The sequence below is a fragment of the Arachis duranensis genome, chromosome 4 (genome assembly GCF_000817695.3).
Source record: "Arachis duranensis cultivar V14167 chromosome 4, aradu.V14167.gnm2.J7QH, whole genome shotgun sequence".
In the NCBI taxonomy this organism is placed as follows: domain Eukaryota; kingdom Viridiplantae; phylum Streptophyta; class Magnoliopsida; order Fabales; family Fabaceae; genus Arachis; species Arachis duranensis.
Genome location: NC_029775.3, coordinates 106143818 through 106167040, shown reverse-complemented (window position 1 = coordinate 106167040; position 23223 = coordinate 106143818). Strand labels below are relative to the sequence as shown.

The 23223-nt window shown below is 30.5% G+C and overlaps 1 protein-coding gene across 2 annotated transcripts; it reads left to right on the top strand.

Moving 5' to 3' along the window:
* The first annotated feature begins 1867 nt into the window (after window positions 1-1867).
* LOC107485555 (putative disease resistance protein RGA1) lies at window positions 1868-7679 on the top strand. Of its 2 annotated transcripts, XM_052260074.1 has the most exons (3): window positions 1868-2030; window positions 4197-5403; window positions 5518-7679. In XM_052260074.1, the coding sequence occupies exons 2-3, from the start codon at window positions 4207-4209 to the stop codon at window positions 7501-7503; spliced, it is 3183 nt and encodes a 1060-aa protein (XP_052116034.1). In that variant the 5' UTR covers window positions 1868-2030; window positions 4197-4206; the 3' UTR covers window positions 7504-7679. The 2 variants fall into 2 exon arrangements, with proteins under 2 accessions (XP_052116034.1, XP_020997303.2); XM_021141644.2 differs by having other exon boundaries at window positions 4197-7679.
* Window positions 7680-23223: the final 15544 nt, after the last annotated feature.

The following is a 23223-nucleotide window of genomic DNA, read 5'->3' as shown; positions in this document are numbered from 1 at the left end:
TCAAATGATTCTTGTGGTTAATTTTAGAGGTTGATTATAGCACATGAAAAATTTTCAATTTTCTGGGTTTAGAAGATAATAAGACATTATTTCATATTTGTAAGTTTAGAAAAATATAAAAAAAAATTTGAGAGAATAAAAAAAGATATAAAATCAAATAAATGAGTAAAAATAAGAAAAAAATTGATAATTAAGAGAGAAAAATACTTATTCATGAGATATAAAAAAAGTTGATACGTGTCAATTTTATAGAATTAGAAGGATAATTAGATTTATTATTTAATTTTTTAAATTATATTTTATTTATTTAATATCTATAATAATGTATCAAGTATTATTAATTAGTTTATGTTTATTATATCTTATAATAAAAAATTTATTAAAAAATATTAATAATATAATAAATATCACAACGATAAAAAATTAATTTAAAAAAATATTGTATCAAAATTTTTTTAGGATAAATAAATTTTTAACAAATAAATTCTTGATCAATTTAAAGTTAAAATGATGTTGTCTTTTTTTTTTTTTTAAATGACTAAAATCAAATAGACATATGATGAATTTGAGTTTAGAAATAACTTATTCTTATATTTTCCTAACCATTCATGTTGGTATCTAATGTCTATCTCACCAGCTTAATATCTCAGATCAATAATTTGTGTGTTAGTAGTTAGTACTTAACGACAAAACTCATAGATATTGTCTCAAAAAAATCATGGACCGAAATGACTTTTTTTTTTCCATAAAAAATTGCGTCGTCACAAGAAAGACCAAAGTTGCCATTGTAATTCACTCTTTTTTATTTCAACATTTATTTGTAGAGTCATCTTTAAAGTTACAGATTTTGTCTTTCTCTTTTTTCATTGGAGGGTTATATTGGTCATTTTATGAGAAGTTACAAGACGAAAAATATTTTTTCATCAAAATATCTGTAGAATAATATAAAAAATATTTAAAGTAATGTATCTTTTAGTAATTTTTTTTAAAAATAATTTTAAACAGTATAATTCAAATAATATTTATTTTATTATAATTTATTTTAATATAAAAATTATTAAATATAAATTATGTTAATATAAACTTATTTTTTATCAAAATTAATTTCATACAAATTTTTATTTATAAACTGTAATCTAAACACACACTTAATTGTACAAGAAAATTTCTATCAAATATTGAAGTTCCAAAAAAGTACATGATATACGTGATCATTTTTCTATCAAATTTTATTTTGTCATGGTTTGGGTTGGACAAAGCCAACCCGCACCGAGAAAGAACCGGGACAGCCCAAGATAACCCCACAACTATAGCAACCAAATACAAACATAACTCTACTCCACCTAATACTTATCTACTAACAATTTGAATTGATTACAAACATAACTCTACTCCACCTAATTCTTGTACGGAAGAGTACCTGAGAGTGAGTTTGGATTACAAAAAATGGGCATGGGAGGTGGTACTGGACCCGGCTCGATCTGTCACCTTGTGAGTGAGTTTTTAAATAACTTGGATTGAAAATTTGCCCTATATTTTAAGAATGGATTCTCATTTTTGTTTCTTGATTTTTTTGATAAAATGTGATTTTTTATTATATATTTTTAAGTGAAATTAAAAAAAATATATATACAAAAAAATGTTAAATAATAAAAAATGATACTTTATAAAAAATTAAAAAAAAATATTGAGAGGATCTATTTATTATATTTTTTTTGGTGACTTCTATTTATTATATTTTGATATTTCACAATCTTATATCCTATATCAAAATTAATTTCCTTATTTATTTTTGTCTTTTCAATTTTCTTCTGTATGGTTTAACACAACCCTTACTTTAATTCTCTATACCCTCCTTCCTCTGTAATTAACAATATATAAAATGAGACCAAGCTGGCCAATGGTATTGTTATTAACAAGAACACCTTGACTGGGGATGAGGGAAGTTCACTAATTCAACCATCATTAGAGTTCTGGATCTCGTGTCTTCTCTCTGTATTCAGCCAGTTTTTTCTTGACGAGAACCATTGGTAATGACTGCTGCCTCTCTCTCTCTATCTCTCTCTCTCTCTTAATATATATTACCTTTTTTTTTGTTGATTACCGCCAGTCTCATATATATGATAATATTCTTACATGCCATGAATATTGATTTGTATATAGACAAACAAATAATAATGTTTCGTTCTGCTTAATTGACCGGATTCGGTGTAATAATCGTGCTTCTGTTGTTTTAAACATAAAAACAAAGTTAAACTGACAATTAACAGCTTATGATCTTTTGATCAATGAACTGTTAGTCTTTCTTTACGATCCTTTTGTTCTTCTTTTAAATCAAAACTAGAGTTAATCTGAAAACTTTAGATTAATAACTACAGTAGTTATTAGTTAATCACTGTAGGAAAGGAAAGGGGACTCAGGGAGAGGGAGAGGGAGAGGGCTAAATCCGTTATTTGATCCAAAGTCTATTTTCACGTGTTTATTTTGAATTTTTTATATTTGCAGCACAATTATGCATAACTTATGATAGGCCTGCATACGAATCGGATCGGATTGGATATAACCTAAAATTTTATCAGATTGGATTGAATATACTCCTAAAATATTATCAATAAAAGTTCTCTCGAATAAAAAAAAATAATAACACAAGATTTAAGTTTAATTATTCTAAGTTAAAGTACAATATAAAAAATTAAAAATAAGATATCATAAAATTTATAAAATAACACACTAAAATTCATATCACATTAGGGTTTACTTTCTTAAACTATGCTATTTATATGAGACATGCGGATATGCTGATTTGTGGATCGGATCCGCGGATATCACTGCTAAATCCGCAATCCGATTCTACTATAGTGCGGATCGGATAATATCCGCAAAATTCGGATCGGATGCGGATAATTACCGCGGATATGCGAATATTATCCAATCCATGTGCAGCCCTAACTTATGATGTTGACATGAGACACAACACACAAATTTTAAAATTTTAGAACACCCGATTTTCATTATATAAAATATTTAAAATATTTTTTATTTTAATAAATAATAATATATATCATTTTTAAATTTATTTTAAGAATACATATTAAGAATAAGGGTGGACACATTGAGTATTTAGATGTGTTCAAACGTTTCTAAATTTTTTTTCATTTTTTATTAATACACGGTTAAACATGGAGCAAACACGAACAAGTATCCATAAGTGTCGAATTTAAAATATGTACAGACACGATAACTCAACAAAATATTCATGCTTCATAGTGTCTTATGTTTAATTTAATTTAATTTTGTTTATAAATTTTAATTTTATTCTTAACCTCAATTTTGTATTATTTGTATAACAATTAACAACCACCACCACCATTTAAAGATGGACGAATGACAGAAATACCCAAATTTGTGAATACTCGATCCGCCACTACCCAATATGAAATGAGTAATTATCAAATTTGATATAAAATGTTTTAGATGGGACGAGATCAAATTAAGGTGTATCCATTTTGAGATATATAATATATCTATAATATAATATAAATTTATAAAAATTAATAAAAATTTAAATTAATTATCTAAATCATTTTTTGAAAATTTTAAAATTAAATACTTTAATTTTTTAAATTTTAAAATACACAAAAAAACTCTCACATTTAATTTTAGCAAATAATTCAGTTTATAGTCTTATTTTCCATTAATAACAAATAACAAATATTAAGAGCGGCGGTCAACAGAGACAAGCAAGCTCCAACGTGATACTCATTTGCCGTATGCCCGTATCACTATCGACGATAAAATTAAATGATTAGAAATAAGATGAGAGATCAATTAGATACATTTTTTACAGTCTTAGAAACGTAAATAGTATAATTGATAAGTCAATAACTAAATCAATATAATTCATAAATCTCAGGATCACTTTGGAATTTAAGTTTGGATATATCTTGAATGTAAAATTTTAGTTTAAGTATTATATATTGTGGATATAATTCAATAATTGGATAAGAAAGTCGCAGATGAATTTTTTATTAATATGTTATTTTATGCGTTAGTATATGTTTGCTCTCACCTCCCAAATCCCAGTGACACTCATACGTAAAAACAATACATATGTATAAAAATTCTTTTTATATGATTTATCTTGAATATAATCAGATTCAATAAGATATTGCTGACGATATATGTTTCTTCTTCAGGCAAGGCACAATGGCTTCATCTACAAACGTAGTTAGCAATACCATCACTAAAATCACAGAGAGATTTAACACCGTACGTGTTTCCTATCATGAGACCATGCCAATTATTGATAATATCACACGCCATCTCTCAACCATCAATGGTGTGACGGGTAAAGGCCATGGTGATGATGACTCTCTACACATACATAGACATGATTGGATAACCGATATCATGGACGTGCTCACCAATTTGTGGGAGTTGTTGACAAATACTACCTCTCTGCATCCAAAACAGGGTACCATTGCTACATCATTTTTCTCCTGCTTCTTTAGCCGTACACCTCGTGGCCTAGTTCTCCAGCTCGAGCAAATCGAGAAGAGCCTAGAAAACCTTGCAGCTGATTCTACCAAGCTTTGTCTGAAAGACAGAACCAAGTTAAGGAGATCGGAGGAGAGGGGAAATGAAACGAAGTTTCAAGGGAGAAGAGAGGATAAGGAAGTTATAATAGGGAAGATTTTGGTTTCCACGAAAGTGAACGGTATTGTTTCCGTGGCTGCTATTGTAGGGATGCAGGGGATGGGAAAGACAACACTTGCCAAGTTTGTTTGTGATGATGACAGGGTGAAAGATAACTTTGTGGTGATTTGGGTTGATGCTGGTATACATGGTGAGTTCTATGCTGATTCGGTCAAGAAAAGTATGATTCAGGAACTGGACCCAGAAAAGGAGACTGTTGCAATTGATGAAAATCTTGATCTTGGAGCAGCGATTCATGGAAGAAGATTCTTTCTTGTGATGGATGATTTACGGAGCGAGAACCGTGAGGAATGGGTGAAGTTGTATGAGATGCTAAAGAAGGCAGCTACTTCATCTGGTGGTGCAGTTCTTGTAACTACTCGGAATTCTCATGTAGCCAATGTTGTTGACCCAAATGCTTGGGGACTATTTAGGCTAAGGAAAGAAGACTCCTGGTCTCTATTTGAGAATCTTGCTGGAGGAAATTCAAGTGAATCCAAAATTAGAGGAGTTCATCAAAAGTTGGAAAAGAAATGCAAAGGAGTCCCTTTGGCATTAGTAACAATGGCGAGAATGTTAGAGTCAAAACCAATTGCTGAATTAAAACAAGACCATTTGGAGGAGGAGTTCATGCAGGAGATGAAGTCTATATACTTCAACGACCTCCCCTCGTTGCATCAAAAGCAATGCTTTGCTTATCTGTCATTGGTATTCCCTACTCATTATTTTTCGGTTAAAGCGGAGACATTAATTCAGCTTTGGATGGCAGAGGGATTTCTAGGGCATGTAAATTTGAATTCTCCTTCTCTTCAACATTCACAGCCAGAAGATTTGGGCCTTGATTGCATACAAGAATTTTCCCGTACCTCATTTCTAGTTCTTCACGACTCCAAAATCATGACTTACAAGATCGGTAACGAACTGATCTGGGAGTTATCAAGATTTGTGGCTACCAAGGACCGATTCTGCTTCTGCATGGATAATCGCGTTGAAACTGTTAAGAAAACAGTTAGTAGAGTGGCATTATCTCCTAGCTTAAACGTTACTTATGGGATTCCGAAATTCCTCATTAACACCAACAAAACCTTGCATACTCTTCTCTTCCCCATGCCTTATTCATATGATTGGTCTTCAAGAATTCCATATGAGGTGAAGTTAAGTTGGTCTGCATGTCATGAACTCTTTCTTGCATTCAAGTGTCTGCGTGTACTGAACCTAACAGATCTAGGAATGAAGAATTTACCAGATTCAATTGGAGAGTTAAAGAGCTTAAGGTACCTTGATTTGTCCCACAACAACATGAAGAAACTTCCCAAATCCATTGGTAAGCTGAAGCATTTACAGACATTGATATTGTCTCATTGTCACCAGCTTCGAAAGCTGCCAAGTGAGTTTCAGCACCTGGTGAATCTCAGGCATCTTGTGATGGATGAGTGTCTTCAGCTGGAACACGTGCCGTTAGCTTTGAAGAAGCTAACAAGCCTTCTTACATTGTCGCATTTCACAGTTAGCACACGAAACAACAAGAGCAAACACATTCTAGGTTTTCGGGAGCTTGTTAATCTGAAAAACTTGAGCGGTGAACTGAAAATTTCACACTTGGAGCAACTGAAACTCAAGAAATCAGAACAGGGGCTTGCCTATTTAAAAGAGAAACAACATCTGAAGCACCTCACTCTGAAATGGAATCATGATGACAATGACAATCACAACAATCATGATGAGAATGATGAAACATCATTGGGACATCTTGAGCCACATGTAAATCTTCAAGGACTAGACATTGTGGGTTATAAAGGTGCAAAGTTTTCAGATTGGCTCCTATCGCTTGAGAATCTTGTCACCTTCAGTTTGTACAACTGCTCTTGGTGTAAGTCTCTCCCTCCTTTAGATAGTTTCCCTAAGCTGAAATCTCTCCGGTTCGAAAGATTGGATTCTCTGGAATACATAAACGCTAGCCAGCACGAGCTGCGGTTGGAACTCCTACAAGAGCTGTCAATAGCGGATTGCCCCAAGCTCAAGAGTTGGTGGCAGGAGGGAACCGAAGACACCACTGCTATCTTTCCCTCCATATCAAATTTGAAGATCCGATATTGTCCCAAATTGGAATGCATGCCACTGTATCCGAATCTTGATGGAAACCTTCTGTTGGAAGGCTCCAGCATGAAACCACTGATGCATACCATAGATTACAGCAGTAGCAATATGTCATTATCATCATCTTCTCTTCCGCCACTCTACAAAGTGCAGCGTTTAACGATCACGAACGTGGAGGGGAAGGAACAATCCCCGCTACCGGACAACTGGCTGGAAAGGTTCATATCTATCCACTTTCTTTGTATCAGCGAGAATTTGCAGCGAATGAGAGGATTTAGGCACTTGACATCGCTTAGCACAATGATAGTTACAAAATGCAGCAGAGATGATTTACCCCATGATAAGCAATGGCAGGGTCTGCAGAGTCTTCGACGGCTAGAGTTACAAGAAGTGGATAAACTGAAGCATTTTCCGGAAGGAGTGAAACACCTTACATCTCTGACAAAGCTAAGCATCTTGAGTTGTAGCGAGTTGACAAGTCTAGGAGAAGGAATAGGCGAACTCAAATCCCTAGAGATCCTTTTGATTAAGGATTGCCCCAAGTTAGGTTCCCTTCTTGGAATAAGCAAACTGGAGTCTTTGAAGGAGTTGAGCATTACGGATTGTCGCTTGTTGTTGCCGAGGTGCCAGAGAGAAACCGGGGATGACTGGCCACAGATTAAGCATATTAGACGTATCCGATTGGCTGGGGCTTCTGAAATCTATGAATGATTATATCAATCACAACACTATCTTTTGTCTTTCATTTCATGAACTAAGCAAAGGGAATTTGGTGTGCTACTGCTATCTCATGTTACACTGTTACTTCTATCGGGGTTTACTTGATTGATTCTTAGGAGTTAGGATTATAAGCTTAGATACCCGTTTTTATATATTGCATGTAGGGTTGGAAGTCAAACTCGACTCACGAAAATTAAGTTTGGTTTATGGTTTGGTTGATTAATAATCAAGCTTATTTCATAAGTTTAAGTTCAGTTCAACAAAAGCTCATAAACTGGTTTAAATTCATTGGTTGGTTCAAATAATATGAATATAATCTATAATTTTATATCAATAAATTATTATTTATATATATTAAAAAAAGTAAAAAAAATAAATTGTATATATTACCTATCTATCAATTATAAATGTTTTATTTATATCCTATATCAAATTATATATAAAAAATGACTATAAAATTTTAAATAATTAAGATATATATGCATATCGTATACGCATTTAATCTATACTTTTAATATTATATATATAATCGAGCCAGTTTACGAGTTAATAAGCTGAGTTTATCCAAAGTCAAACTCAACTAATTTAATTTATAAGCTCAATTCCAAATTTAAATTCGCTTCACCAGCTCACGAGTTTAGCTTAACAAACTATTAACGAATCAAACTCGAACTAACTCATAAGCTGACTTGACTCACCTCCAACCTTAATTACGTAAAATTGTATTTTTCTCGTTACATTTAGTATAATGGTCAGTGACCATTAAGAATATTGTTATGGACCATTACTATAAGCACAATATCAAGAGCCAAATTTATGAGTATGAAAAGTTTTAAAAACTTAGTTTGACGATTAAGTATTTCTTTAAATTTTAAAAAAGTTGTTACAAAGAGTATTAACTCTTCATCACATTATAATACTTAATAATTTAATTTTATAAAATTAATTATTACATTATAACCATCATTCTATTATTAAAAAAATGTTACAATATTGATTATATATAAGTCTAAAATTATGAATAAAATATAGTATCCTGCTATATATTTAATTTTTTTCGCAAATCAAATTCAATCAAGTTGACCTGAACCTAACAAAATCCAATCACATAACATGCGCGTGAAATCACGTTGTTCTTTTTCTTTTTATTTATTTGTGTGCCTCCTTCTCCTTCTTCTATTGATGCTGCTGTTGCTGCATTTATTTTTGTTAGTTCTTTTGTTTTTCTTCTTCATGTAATATTACAGTTATTTATTCTTTTTTGTTTTATTTTTTCTTTTTTTTTATTTTATTCCTCTTAAAAAAGTGAAAGAAGAATAAGAGTTTTGAATTATGCAGAATTTATCAGAAAAATAACACCGAAATTTCTTAACAATAACACATAAATTTCTTAGTTTTGACATCAAAATTTTGTTACAAAAGCACAAAAATATCTTCTTTAATGCTGCATTTTTTCTTTTTTTTCTTTCTTCTGTTGCTCTTATTTCTTCTTTTAGGAGCATTACTTCATATTAGACTTAAATGAACATATTGTACTGTATTGCAATCTTATTTAGTTGAATAAATATATGTTTCTTCTCTTTCTACTAATTTTGCAATATTATATATTTCTTCTTCTTCTTCTTTGTTTGATTTTTTTAACAGAGTAAAACAAGAAAAAAAAGGAGGAGGAGGAGGAGGATGAAATGATGATGATGAGGATGATGATGATAATGATGATGATGATGATGATGAAGAAGGAGAAGGAGGAGGAGGAGTTTTAAGTTATCATTAAGTAATTTCGGTACATTCTGAATTTAAATAAGATGCATTTGGTCTGAACTTGTTTTGAACTAAGTTTGTTTATGTGTTATCATTATTAAAAAATGTTGGTACATTCTGAATTTAAACTGTTATATGTGTAAGAAGAAGAAGACGATGATGACAATAACGATAACGATAACGATGATGATAATGACAATGATGATGAAGATAGAGAAGAAGGAGAAGGAAAATGAAGGAGGTGAAGAAATTCAAATGGAAAAAGAAGGAGGAGGAGGTGGTGCAGCGACGGACCCAGAAAATTATAGGAGTGGGGGACAAAATATATATTCTAAGATAAATTTTTTTTAATATTACCAATTATACTAAAAATATAATAGAGATATAAAAATTAAAAAGAGTTAGTAAATACTTTTATTTAAAATATTTTAATTTAATTTTGATATACTATCTAAAGATTTTATGCATCAATTTAATTATGTATTGTAATTAAAAAATTACATTTTACATTCATCACGTAAATAATTATCTAAAAAAATATACATATTTTAACATATCAAAATCAACTTCTATGCTTTTAAACAATTATTCTACTACTCATTATAATTTTTAAATATTAATTACATCTCATTCAATTAGAAAATTTATTTGTTAGAATATTTGTGACATAAAATATTTTTAATCTAACATAGTTGTTACAAACAAAATTATTTAAGAGATAAAATTAAAAAGTATTATATAATATTAAAATAAAGAATATTAATTAATATTAGTTTTAAAAATTATATTATCATTGTTTATTAATTTTTTATTGTTACATGTTAAATTTAATAAGAAAAAATTTTAACATGAATCTCAAAATAAAATTTTATAAATTTTTGTTGGGACAAAAATATAATTACATTGAAACAAATATATTGATTATATAATATTATTACTTTTTTTTAACTTAGTGGAGGCAAGTGCTCCCTCCTCCTTGAACCTGGTCTGTTTCTGAGGTGGTGATAATAGTGGTGACAATGACGACGATGATAATAAATAAAAAGATGAGAAAAAATGAGGAGGAACATGGATGAAGAAGAGCGTGCATGTGAATTTAAAATCCTTGATAACAACTTGGTTGAACTTGGTTATATATTTTATTTGGTTGTGGATCTTTTCTCTAAAATATAATATGAAAAGAGAATATATCTCTCAAAAAAAACTCTCTGTGTAACTCAATGTTACTATTATTTTTGTTGGATGAAATGAGAAAATTTTCAATTTATAAGCAAACCTCTGTTATGTAAATTACCCGTAACATGAGGTTACTATTCTTTTCTCTCTCCACTATCAAAGTTTAATAGCTATTATGTAGGAGTATTTTTCTCCTTTCATAATTTGGTTTTCTTTTTCTTTTCTTTTTTCTTTTCTATAATTAGCTTTATTAAATTTCCAATCTCCCACTTAAAGCTAATTTTGGTAAATTTTCAAAATTCATGTTATTCATTTATTCGATAGGCCATATGAAGATCTACACTATTCAAATTTTTCAGTGTTGATTGATTTTGTCGTGGCATTTGCTAGGTTATCTTTATTGTGAATCTTCTGCATATCAACACTTCCTTTCTCTACTACTTTTCGAACAAAGTAATATTGTACTCCAGTGTATTTTATTCTTGAATTAAAGGCAGAATTTCTTGCAATATGCAAGGCACTCTGACTGTCACAATACATAGAAATCTTCTGTTGTTTGTGTCTGAGTTCCTTCATCAACCTTTGGATCTAAATAGCTTTCTTGCATGTTTGCGTAGTTACCATATATTCAGCTTCTGTAGTAGATAAAGCTATAACAGTCTGTAATTTAGATAGCCAGCTCAGCTCCTTGAAAAACCGCTATTTTACGGTTTATCTTGTACTTAATTCAGTAGATTTTACCTATTATTCTCACACTTATTCATAGAAATCGCATGTTTTACATTTTCCTTCTTAATTTTGTGTTATGATTGAAAACATGCTTCTTTGGCCTTAAATTTGATAATTTTAATCCTCTCTTATTACCATTCGATGCCGTGATATGTTTGCTGAGTGCTTTCACGGTTTATAGGGTAGGAATGGCTTAGAGGATGGAAAGGAAGCATGCAAAAGTGGAAGGAATACAAGAAATTGAAGGAATTGCAAAGTTGTCAAGCCTGACCTCTTCGTATTAAATTGATCATAACTAGAGCTACAGAGGTCCAAATAAGGTGGTTCTAATATGTTGGAAAGCTAACATCTGGGGCTTCAAAATGATATGCAATTTGCAATAGTTGCCTTGCTGTTAGACGACGCGTACGCGTGGATGACGCGTATGCGTGGATAGTGCGGCAGACAAGTGATGCATACGCGTGGGCGATGCATACGCATGACAGAGTCACGTGCTGCACGTATCAGAAATTGATGGGGGCGATTTCTAGACTGTTTTTGGCCCAGTTTCAAGCCCAAAAATGAAGATTAGAAGCTGCAGAGTGGGCAAAATGAAAGGAATGGAATCATTCATTCACATACACAATTACTTAGGTTTTAGATGTAGTTTTCTAGAGAGAGAGACTCTCTCCTCTCTCTAGGTTTTAGGGTTTCTCTTTCAAATTCTCCTTAGGTTCAGGTTCAATTTTACTTTAATTTAGTTTTCTCTTACTTTTATTTGTTTAAGCACTTTAGTTCATCTCCTTCTCTTGTTAATTTCCCTTTTATGCCATTTTAATTTATGAACTCTTGTTACGTTTGACTCCTATTAATGCAATTTATATTTTTCTTTTATGTTATTGTTCTTTCCTTAATTATTGATTATTGTTGTCTTGCAATTGGTTGTTTAGATTTATCTTTCCTTATTAATTTTCTATGTTTTTATTTTGCGCCTTCCAAGTGTTTGATAAAATGCTTGGTTAGATTTTTAATTAGCTTTCTATATTCTTGACTTGAATTGATTAGTTGAGACTATAGAGTTATCAAATTCTCTTGTTGAAGGATAATTGAAAATAGCTGATTGGCTTAGATTTCACTAAATCTAGTCTTTGATTAAGACTTGTGAATCTAAGTTGATTTTGCTCACTTGACTTACCTTCATGGTAGAGGTTAACTAAGTGAAAGAGAAATACAGTTACCATCACAATTGATGATGATAACAAGGACATGACTTTTAATTCTCAATCCTAGTTAAGAGTTTTCTTAGTTATTGATTTATCTTCTTGCCATTTTATTTTCTTGTTTCTTATTACAAAACCCAAAAAGATACAATCTCATAACCAATAATAAATACACTTCCCTACGATTCCTTGAGAGACGACTCGAGGTTTAAATACTTCGGTTTATTTTTATTGGGTTTGCATTGTGACAAACAAATTAAATTTGATTGAGGATAATTTGTTGGTTTAGATCTATACTTGTAACGTAATTATTTTTATAAAATCTTTACCAATGATTTTACGCCCATCACTCCTCCTATAAGCATGAACACATATTCTGTAGTAGATTTTTGTTTATTAAGATCACCTGCAAAGTCTGAATCCACATATCTATTGACAATGAATTCCGATCCTCCAAAACATAATGCAACATTCGATGTCCCTTTGATGTATCTCAAAATCCTCTTAACAACATTCCAACGTTCTTTACCTGGATCTGCTATAAATTGACTTACCACCGCAACTGCTTGAGCAATATCTGGCCTTCTATAGATCATGGCATACATAAGGCTTCCCATCGCTGATGCATACAGTACTCGAGACATTTTTATTCTCTCTGCTTCACTACTAGGACACATACTTGAGGATAATTTAAAATTCATAGGAAGTAGGATTGAAATTGGCTTACATTCTTGTATATTGAAGCGTTGCAAGATCTTCTTCAAATAATTCTTTTGCGATATCCAAATCTTCCTATCCTTTTTGTCTCGGTAGATTTGCATCCCTAAAATCTTATTTGCTGGTCCCAAGTCTTTCATATCAAACTTCAAACTTCCTAGCCAAGTCTACCTTCAATTCTTGGATTTGATCTTTGTTGGGACCTACCACCAACATGTCATTCATATACAACAGCAGAATGATAAAATCATTATCACCAAATCTCTTGTAGTAGGTACAATAATTTAAAAGTAGTCTTTATGTTTAAAATTATTAGTAGTTAGTCAAAACTACTCTAATAGTACACATAGCCAAAACTACTCTGATAGTAGTTAGTTTTACCATTGGAGAAAATATTTCATTGAAGTCAACACCTTCTTTCTGAGTATATTCTTCGACAATCAATCTTGCATGATATTGTTCTACCTGATCATTACTATCTTACTTGATCTTGTAAACCCATTTGTTACCAATGGCTTTTCGACCTGTTAGAAGTGCAATAAGTTTCCAGGTATGATTCCTATGTAATGCCTCAATTTATTCTTGTATTGCTATCATCCACATAGAAGCATCTGGATTGTGCATAGCCTCCATAAAAGTTGTTGGCTCTCTATCTTCTGTCAAAAGATAATATGCATCATGGCTTGTCAGAACAAAATTTGAGTGACAAGATGGTGTTTTTCTTTGTCGAATGAATCAATGAACTTCTATGTTATTGGCCTATGCTTCTTGTTCTTCGTGCTCTGGTTCTACTTTAGAAATATCATCTTCTCTGCATTTTTCATTTATTTGAACAGTGATTATTTCTTTAATAATGCTGTCATTTTCTTATTCTCTTTGAAATTCATCTTCTATAAATATTACATCTCTGTTGACAACTACCTTACGGATAGTAGAATCCCACAGGCGATACCCCTAATTCCGTCAGCATAACCCAAGAATATACATTTTTTAGACTTTGGTTCCAGCTTTGTTCTTTCTTGAAAAATGTACATCACATACACAAGACAACCAAATATATGTAAAGAAGAATAATTACGTGACTTACCTTGCCACATCTCCATTAGTGTCTTCAATTCAATTGCAGTTGATGGTGACCGATTTATCACATAACAGGCATTTTTAACCATTGTTTTGAAAATCGAACTAGACCAGTCGGTTCAATCAGATTAACCAAGAACTAATCACCAGAACGATTTAGTTAGCCTCAAAAATCGTCTGACAAAAAATCGATTAAAAATCGGTCAAACCGACAGTTAACTGGTAGAACCGATTGGGTTTTTAGAGGTCTTCCGGTTTGGGAACCACCTTCAAAATGGCACCGTTTTGGCCTAAAATACCTAAATTCTCTACCCAAAGCCTAGACCCACCCTCAGTCCCACTCATCTCCTCTCCTCTCTCAGAAAATCAAAATTGAAAGAACAAACAAAACATGAAAAGAATGCTAGCGGATTAGTCAGAAGATTTTTGGCAGTTATTAGAGATGTTAATGTTGAAGTGCCTAGTCTTGATTAGGGTCCTATAGTTAGAGAATTTCCTAACGTATTTTCTGATGAGCTACCAGGGATGCCACCTGACCATGAAGTTAAATTTCCATAGAATTAGCCCCAGGAGTCTAGCCTATGTCCATTCCTCCCTATCGTATGGCTCCAACTGAGTTACGAGAATTAAAAGTTCAATTGAAAGACATGCTAGAGAAAAGATTCATTCATCCTAGCACTTATCGTATGGCTCCAACTGAGTTACGAGAATTAAAAGTTCAATTGAAAGACATGCTGAAGAAAGGATTCATTCATCCTAGCACTTCTCTATGGGGAGCTCCTATTCTATTCGTTAAGAAGAAAGATAGAACGATGCGACTATGTGTAGACTATTATCAGCTCAATAAGATAACTGTTAGCAACAAATATCCATTACCAAGGATTGATGATTTGTTTGATCAACTTCAAGGAGTTACCTATTTTTCTAAGGTTGACCTGCGTTCAGGGTACCATCAATTGAAGATAAAAGAGGAAGACATTCCAAAAATTGCCTTTCGTTTCCACTATGGACATTATGAGTTCTTAGTAATGTCCTCTGGTTTGACAAATGCGCCAGCAACTTTTATGGATTTGATGAATTGAGTCTTCAAACCTTTTTTAGATTGTTTTGTTATCATCTTTATCGATGACATCTTGGTGTATTTGAAAAGTGCTATGGAATATGAGTATCATTTAAGGATTGTGTTGCAAAATTTAAGGGACCACAAACTCTATGCTAAGTTTTCTAAATTTAAGTTTTGACTTGATCAAGCGACATTTCTGGGACATGTCATATCGAAAGATGAAATCATGGTGGATCCAAATAAGGTTGAAGCCATTCAAAAGTGGCCAAGGCCTACTACAATGACAAAAATCCGTAGCTTTCTAGGGTTGGATGGTTACTTTCGGCGTTTCATCAAGGACTTCTCAAGAATTTCTACACCATTAACCAAGAAGAATGTAAAGTTTTAATAGTTAGAAGCTTGTGAGAAAAATTTTCAGACGCTTAAGGCTTGTCTAACCTCAGCACCTATCCTTTTTTTACCTTCCGGGTCTGAAAAATTCTTAGTCTTTTGGGATGCATCTCGGATAGGACTTGGTTGTGTATTGATGCAGCATGGTCAAGTTATTGCCTATGCCTCGCGACAACTCAAGAAGCATGAGCAGAATTATCCAACTCATGACATGAAAATGGCATCAGTCGTTTTTGCTTTAAAGATTTAGAGACACTACCTTTAGGTGAGACCTCTGAGATCTATACGGATCACAAGAGTTTAAAGTATATATTCCAACAGAAGAATTTAAATTTGAGGCAACGGAGATGGATGGAGTTGCTAAAGGATTACAGTTGTACCATTTTGTATCATCTTGGAAAGGCAAATGTTGTGACAGATGTCCTCAATAGAAAATTTATGGGTAGCTTGGCCCATATCACTCTTGCAAGGAGACCAATTATTGAAGAAGCCCACCAATTAGAGGCTGGTGGAATCCAATTTGATCTTGAAGAATTAGAAATTTTTTTTAGCACATGTCTGAGCCCAATCTTTCCTGATAGAACAGATCAAGGCTGCACAAAATGATGACCTGAAGTTAAAAAAGCTTATGGAAGATGTTCGCAATGGGAAGAACTTAGACTTTTCTCTTGATCAAGATGTTTTGCATTGTGGTCAACACTTATGTGTGCCACATAATCACGACTTGAAGAAAGCTATTTTGGAGGAGGCTCACAATTCTAAGTACACAACTCATCCAGACTCCAATAAGATGTATCAAAATTTGACACAATTACTTTAGTAGAAAGGCATGAAGAAGACATATGAGTTTTTGTTTCTCATTGCTTAACTTGCCAACAAGTTAAAGCTAAACATTAAAGACCTGCTGCGTTATTGTATCAAATTGAGATACCTTAATAGAAGTGGAAAAGGATTACGATAGATTTTGTAATAGGTTTACCTCGTAGCTTTAAAGGTTTGGATTCAATTTGGATAAATGTGGATAGAATGACGAAGTTAGCCCACTTTCTTCCGGTGAAAACAACTTTTTGTGCAGCTCGATATGCTCAAATTTATGTTGATAAGATAGTTAAGCTGCATGAAAATTTAGTGTCCATTATTTCAGATCATGGACCTCAGTTCACCTCTCATTTTTGGAAATATTTTTAGAGAGCATTAGAAACTCGTCTGGATCTTAGCACAGCTTTTCACCCTCAAACCGATGGATAATCATAGAGGACAATTCAAACATTGAAAGACATGTTAAGGTGTTGTGTTCTAGATTTTAATAAAAATTGGGATAGCTATCTAATTTTGATCAAGTTCTCTTATAATAATAGTCATCAAGCCAGCATTCAAATGGCACCATTTGATGCTTTTTATAAAAAAAAATGTAGGTCACCTATTAGGTAGTTTGAGGTTGGTAAGGTTAAGCTGTTAGGACCAAATTTAGTACAAGATGCAGTTGAGAAAGTTTTCTTAATAAGAGAATGCTTATTAGCAGTTCAAAATAGGCATATGTAGATAATAGAGGCTTAACTTAGAGTTTTTAATGGATGATAAGGTATTTATTAGAGTGTCACCTATGAAAGGAGTAATGAGGTTTGTAAAAGAAGCAAGCTTAGTTCTCGTTACATTGGTCCATTTGAGATATTATATAGAATAGGTGTAGTTGCTTACCGCTTGACATTGCCACCTGAGTTGTGCATAATCCATCTAGTATTTCACGTATTAATGTTGTTCCAATATCTTCCTGACCCATCTCATGTGCTCGCACCACAAGCCATAGAGTTAATGGAGGGTTTATCATTTGAAGAGGAACCAATAGCTATAGTTGATCGCCAAGTTGAAAAACTACGTTCTAGAGATGATCTGTAAAGGTTATTTGGAAAAACTATTCAGAAGAAGAAGCAACTTGAGAAGTTGAAGATGCAATGCACGACAAGTATATGTATTTTTTTTAGTCTAAAGGTAATTGTCATATGAGTTCAAAATTCGAAAACCGAATTTTTTAAGAGGGAGAGAATGTAATATTCAAGAGAGAGAAAAAAAAGAAAGAGAGTTAGGGAGAGACTTAATGCCCCCGTCCCCTCACCACACACACAATATTATCAAACTTACGTTCATCTTCTTACTTTCTTTTCTTTCTCTATTCCATCTCTATTTATTCAAAATCTCATTTTCTCAAAACTCCCAAATTATGAAATTTCAACTTAATGAGTGAAGGAAGTATTCAATTTTTGAGTTTCGGTTATTATTGAAATTTCAAGGTAATTTTTTGACTCAATAATTAGTTATATTTTCAATTTTTCATTCTTATATTTATGGGTATGCATAAATGCAAATTAGGGTTGTTAAGGATAGAAAATTTGGGGCTTGTCAAATTGAGTAAGATTTTATTAATTAACAATATTGTTAGCTTATAATATTATCATTGTCATATTTCTAGAGTTGTAAACTTATTGAACATCATTTGATAGTTTGGTGACGCGCTCAGAGTTGCTTTCGGTTATTTAGAACCAAGTTGTGAGTGAATATTATGTCTATAATTTTTTTTAAGTATACTATTATCAATATTTAAATTGAATAATTATTTTTAACATTTGAAATATTTGATTGCTGTGATTTTGAATGATTGGAATGAATATCAATTTTTGAAAAAGCTCATAATTTTATAAAAATACACAAGAGACGATATTTATATATTTTATAAAACATACATATTTTTTTTATTTGACTTTGTTAAACTTTAATTAAATTTTTAGTATACATTCTTATATATATTCTATTTTTATGAAATTTAGTTATATACTGCAAGTATTAAAAATTTGTTATGTGATTTAGTTTAGATTGGTTTGAGAGATTCTGATTAGAAAATCATAATTAATGGCAGTTATGATGTTAACCTAGATGTATCTGGTTTGGACCTCAGCTAGCAGTGACATTGCTAGCCTAACGTGTAGGCCACACGTTGGATCTGATACTATATAGGCACACTAGAAGAAAGGGCTACCCTTAGAGGTGGAGCCGCCCTAAATGTGTAATATTTGATTTGATTTGACTTCTGATATAAGAACTCCCATTTTCATTTCATCCGTTTAATTATTTATCTAATTATTCTCATATGTACTTAATATGAATTTCTTATCCCTAGAAAGAAATATGACTTTTAAGGTAAAATTTGTATTGTTTTGTGTGGGTTATAGATATAATGTTTGTTCATTAAGTTGTAAAACTCATCCTATTATATTTTCATATTTTTTAGATATAGGTATCATTCTAGGTTTTATTCCACCTGCCCCTCAATAGATCTTAGTAATTTTGGTGAGTCCTTCTTTGTTTCAAGGGCTATGTGTTTACATAATGGAACCTTTGCACAAAACGCTTATGTCAATGCTTCATATGTCACAAGTAGTTAAGATCTTCGTGTGAGTTATGTTATTTTGAATCTCGAACTGTTTAGATAGTTATTATAATTTGGTTATGTAAGACGTATGAATTTAACTATATACTTTAGTTAACAACTTAATATATATATAATGTGATTTTTAACATGTTTGATTGTAAATATGATTAAAATATGTTGTTGTTATTATCTTTAAAAATAAATATTTATTATTGATATAGAAAAATAATATTCATGTTGATAAAATTTTAGAAATAAAAAAAATTCTATCCATTTTTCGGACAATTTAATCGATTGACTTGTCGAGAAACTTGTCACCTGAAAAACAGTTGTAGCTTCGGCCACGACAGCCTTAAATCTCAAATATCAATAAAATTGATAGTCAGTATAAGACTTTAGACAGCTTAATAATTGAGTTAAAGATTTCTTATTCAAAACTCAGAAAAACACCTTAGTAAGTAAAGTAAGGATTAGCTTTATATAAAAAGACAGATAATGTTATTCTTCTGATACTGGTGGTTAAAGTAGTTACTGGCTGTGGCACAAGTCACTGTATCTAACTGCACTCTATAGTCTATATACGTGGCCTCTCATTAGAATCAATCATCAAGTCACCACCAATCTAATTCACTCTTAATCTTATGAATCTCACTCATTTTTCAAGACACTTAGGTAGTGTTTAATGAAAAGATAGAAATAAAAAAATTGAGACTGAAAGACAGAAACTAAAAGATATAAATTGAAATAAATTTTAGTATTCTGTTTGGTGTAAAGTAGAAGATAGAAATTGAAACAAGAATAAAACTCTAATTTAATTTGCACAAAGAGTAAAATTAAAATTAATTAATTAAAATGGGAGTATTTTAGATATAAAATGTTATTAAAATTTCCGTCTCTATTTCTAAAAATTTTAGTCCTTTCTATTCCTATTTTTTGAAAGTACTGAAATATTGAAATTTTAGAGAAAGAAACAAAAAATTTAGTACTAGTCTCTAAACTAACAAATATGATATTGAATTCCAATCTCTCAGTCTGTGTCTCATTACCTCAAAATAAACGCTATTTTAAGAAAAAGCAAACTTTAACACGGTTAAAATTGTGGCTAAGACTGGGGGAGAAAAAACCGGTGCTAACACATTAGCCACGTCTAAGGCAGAGTAACTAAACAGGTGTTTCTTTTACTATTTGTTACCGTTTGAGTTTTAACAACAACTAGAAAGAGTCTCGCGCATCGGTAAATTAATGATAGTATATAATAAATATTAGAGTAAAGTATATTTTTATCTTTAAAATTTGATAAAAGTTTTAAAAATATTCTTTAGTTTTATTTTGTTTCAATTTTATCCCAAAAGTTTTCGATTTGCATCAAATATACTCCTAACGGCTAATTTTAAGACCAATTTAACAACAATTTCATAAGAACAACCCTCAACACAAGCAAATCAAGCATAATTTTCATGCATTATTGTTAGATTGGTCTTAAATTTTTTGAAAATTTAGCCGTTGAGGGTATATTTGATGCAAATCGAAAACTTCTGGAACAAAATTGAAATAAAATAAAACTTAGTAGTATATTTAAAATTTTTGCCAAACTTTAGTAACAAAAACTATACTTTACCCTAAATATTAAAAATGGTTACATTTTATAGAATTAAATTAAATGTGTAAATTAAAGTTAAATTTAAAAGGTATTTTATTTAAAATAATTTGTAGTACAAAAGATTTGGATATTAGAGTTGTATGTACAAAATGACATTTTTATTTGGTGGTTTGATTTTTGCATTTGTTTTAGTTGATGAACTTAGTCTTCTTATGTGGCGCTCATCTTCCTTTTTTTTATTGGTTGTTGTTAGAGTTGTTACTTTCTTCTTTCTGTGTAGGTTATTGTGAAGACATGTTCTTTATGAATTGTTGAGTTATATGTACTTTCTATTGTGTTGTTTGTTCTATTTTTGCAAGTGTGTTTTTCTTCCGAATATGTGTCTTGTATTTGTATAGTTTTCTTTCTCCTTAATCTCTTGATGGGTATGTGATCTTCTTCTAATGATATTAGTGTTGGCGAAATTAGTTCCTATAATCAATGAATAATTTAAATTAGAAATAAAAATGATGTCTAAGATAACTAAAATAAGTGATTTTTTTAGTAATACCTATTTTATTTGTTATAATGAGTATTGAGGTTAGTGTTTTTTGTTGGAACAAATGTCTTGATAAAAGTGTATTGTTTAAAACTTTCTTTAAGAATAAAATCATTTACATTGACTTCAAATATAAGTGAGGTTGTACAAATGTTTCAATTGAGGTGGTGTTTCAATGTCATTACTTTTCTGGAGTGCCATTAGATTTGAAACAGTTGTACCCAACAATTTTTTTGCTTCGCCATCAAATAGTAAAAAAATTGTTGTACCACTTTGATTTGAAACTTTTAATTGAATTTCGAACCTAAAATAAGTATTGAGTTAGTAACTAATAATTTGATAGATGTGATTATGAAAAATATATAGAGTTGCCTTATTGTTGGATAGTATGGTGTTTGATTACATGTACCACAAATGTAGTTATCTCCTTTTTCATATGCTTTCTTCTTACACTTTTTACATTCAACATCATTATATCCATTGAGTAAGTTTGAGATGGTGTGTAGTTAAGAAAAAAAATTTTGTGCTAAATTTGATGTTATTTGAAGGAATAGTAATAAAAGACTTATTACATTGAATGAGTTATTTATAAAAATGAATAAATTAATTATTAGAATTATAAATTTATTGTATTGTTTAAAACGGTAAGATATAATAAATATAGAAATATGGATTTAATGTCTTTGTAAGTTGCAAATTTAGTTAGACGCGATTAATTTCTAATTATTGTTGTTGATAATTATTGTATTGTTTTTTGTATATTTTGTTTTTTTTTTTTTGCTGATTTGGAAATAATAGATGATTTGGCAAAAATTGAGTGGCTGATTCTAAAATTTTGCCAAGTAAGCGATGTTACTGACATAGCATTAGTAGGAAAAGAAAAATGTCTTAAAAATAATATGGATAAACTTATGTATCTACTTTTATATATTAATAAGTGTATTAACCCGTGCCATACACGTGATAAGATTGAAATTATAATTTTAAATTATTTTATTAAGATTAATTTAAATTATAATAATTTGATTAATAAAAATATAACATGTTATGTATTATTTGTTTTTTTTAAGCTAGTGTTAAATATATTAACTCTAAAATAGTTATTAATTGGTTTTGATGTACTATTTGTTTTTTCTTAAGTTAATGTTAAATATATTAATTCTAAAATAGTTATTAATTGGTTTTAGTAATCTACTTTTTTCAATAAATCAAATATATATACTCAATGTGACCATAAATAATTTAATAATACTTAGACCCACCAACAAATTTTTATATGTTGTTTTACTGTCAAGTAAGAACATATCAAACTTAGCTCAAAATAAATAATAAATTATTAGAAAATTCTAATGCACAAAATTCTCTAATAAATAATAAATAATTTAAATCTACTAAAAAATAACTCAACACTTTTCTTTGATGCCTGCAAAATATATACCTGAAATAATATTATATCAATATTAATATACAGTTTTATAATCATCGACCGTATTTACTATACATGACTCCTTCTTAAAAGTTATTCTATACACGTGTGTAGTCGGAAGATAAATCACTGGACTTTATTTTATTTTTCTAAATTATTATAATTATGCATTATTCATTAAATTCTAATTGTAATATTGTAATATAATTATAATAAATATATTTTTCTAAAATAAATTTAGAAGAGAGAATAATACTTTTATTTTGGAGGAAAAATGAATTTATGAGGAATTGACACCTCACTTTTATTAGTTGATAATGTATTAAATATTGATTTTATATAATTATAATAAAAATATTTCTCTAAATTAGTATAATCATGCATTATTCGTTAAATGTTAATTGTAATATAATTATAATAAATATATTTTTCTAAAATAAATTTAGAAAAGAAAATAGTGATTTCATTTCAGAGAAAAAATGAATTCATGAGAAATTAACACCACTTTTATTAGTTGGAGAAAAAATTCAGTTTTAGTATATTTTGTCATTATTATACATTTTTCGCTAATCATATATCCACTGTTTTCTTTTCTTTGTTTCAGCATT

Bases quoted from the DNA above. Each gene is read 5' to 3' on its own strand.
- LOC107485555 (XM_021141644.2), top strand. From the start codon at position 4,207: ATGGCTTCATCTACAAACGTAGTTAGCAATACCATCACTAAAATCACA.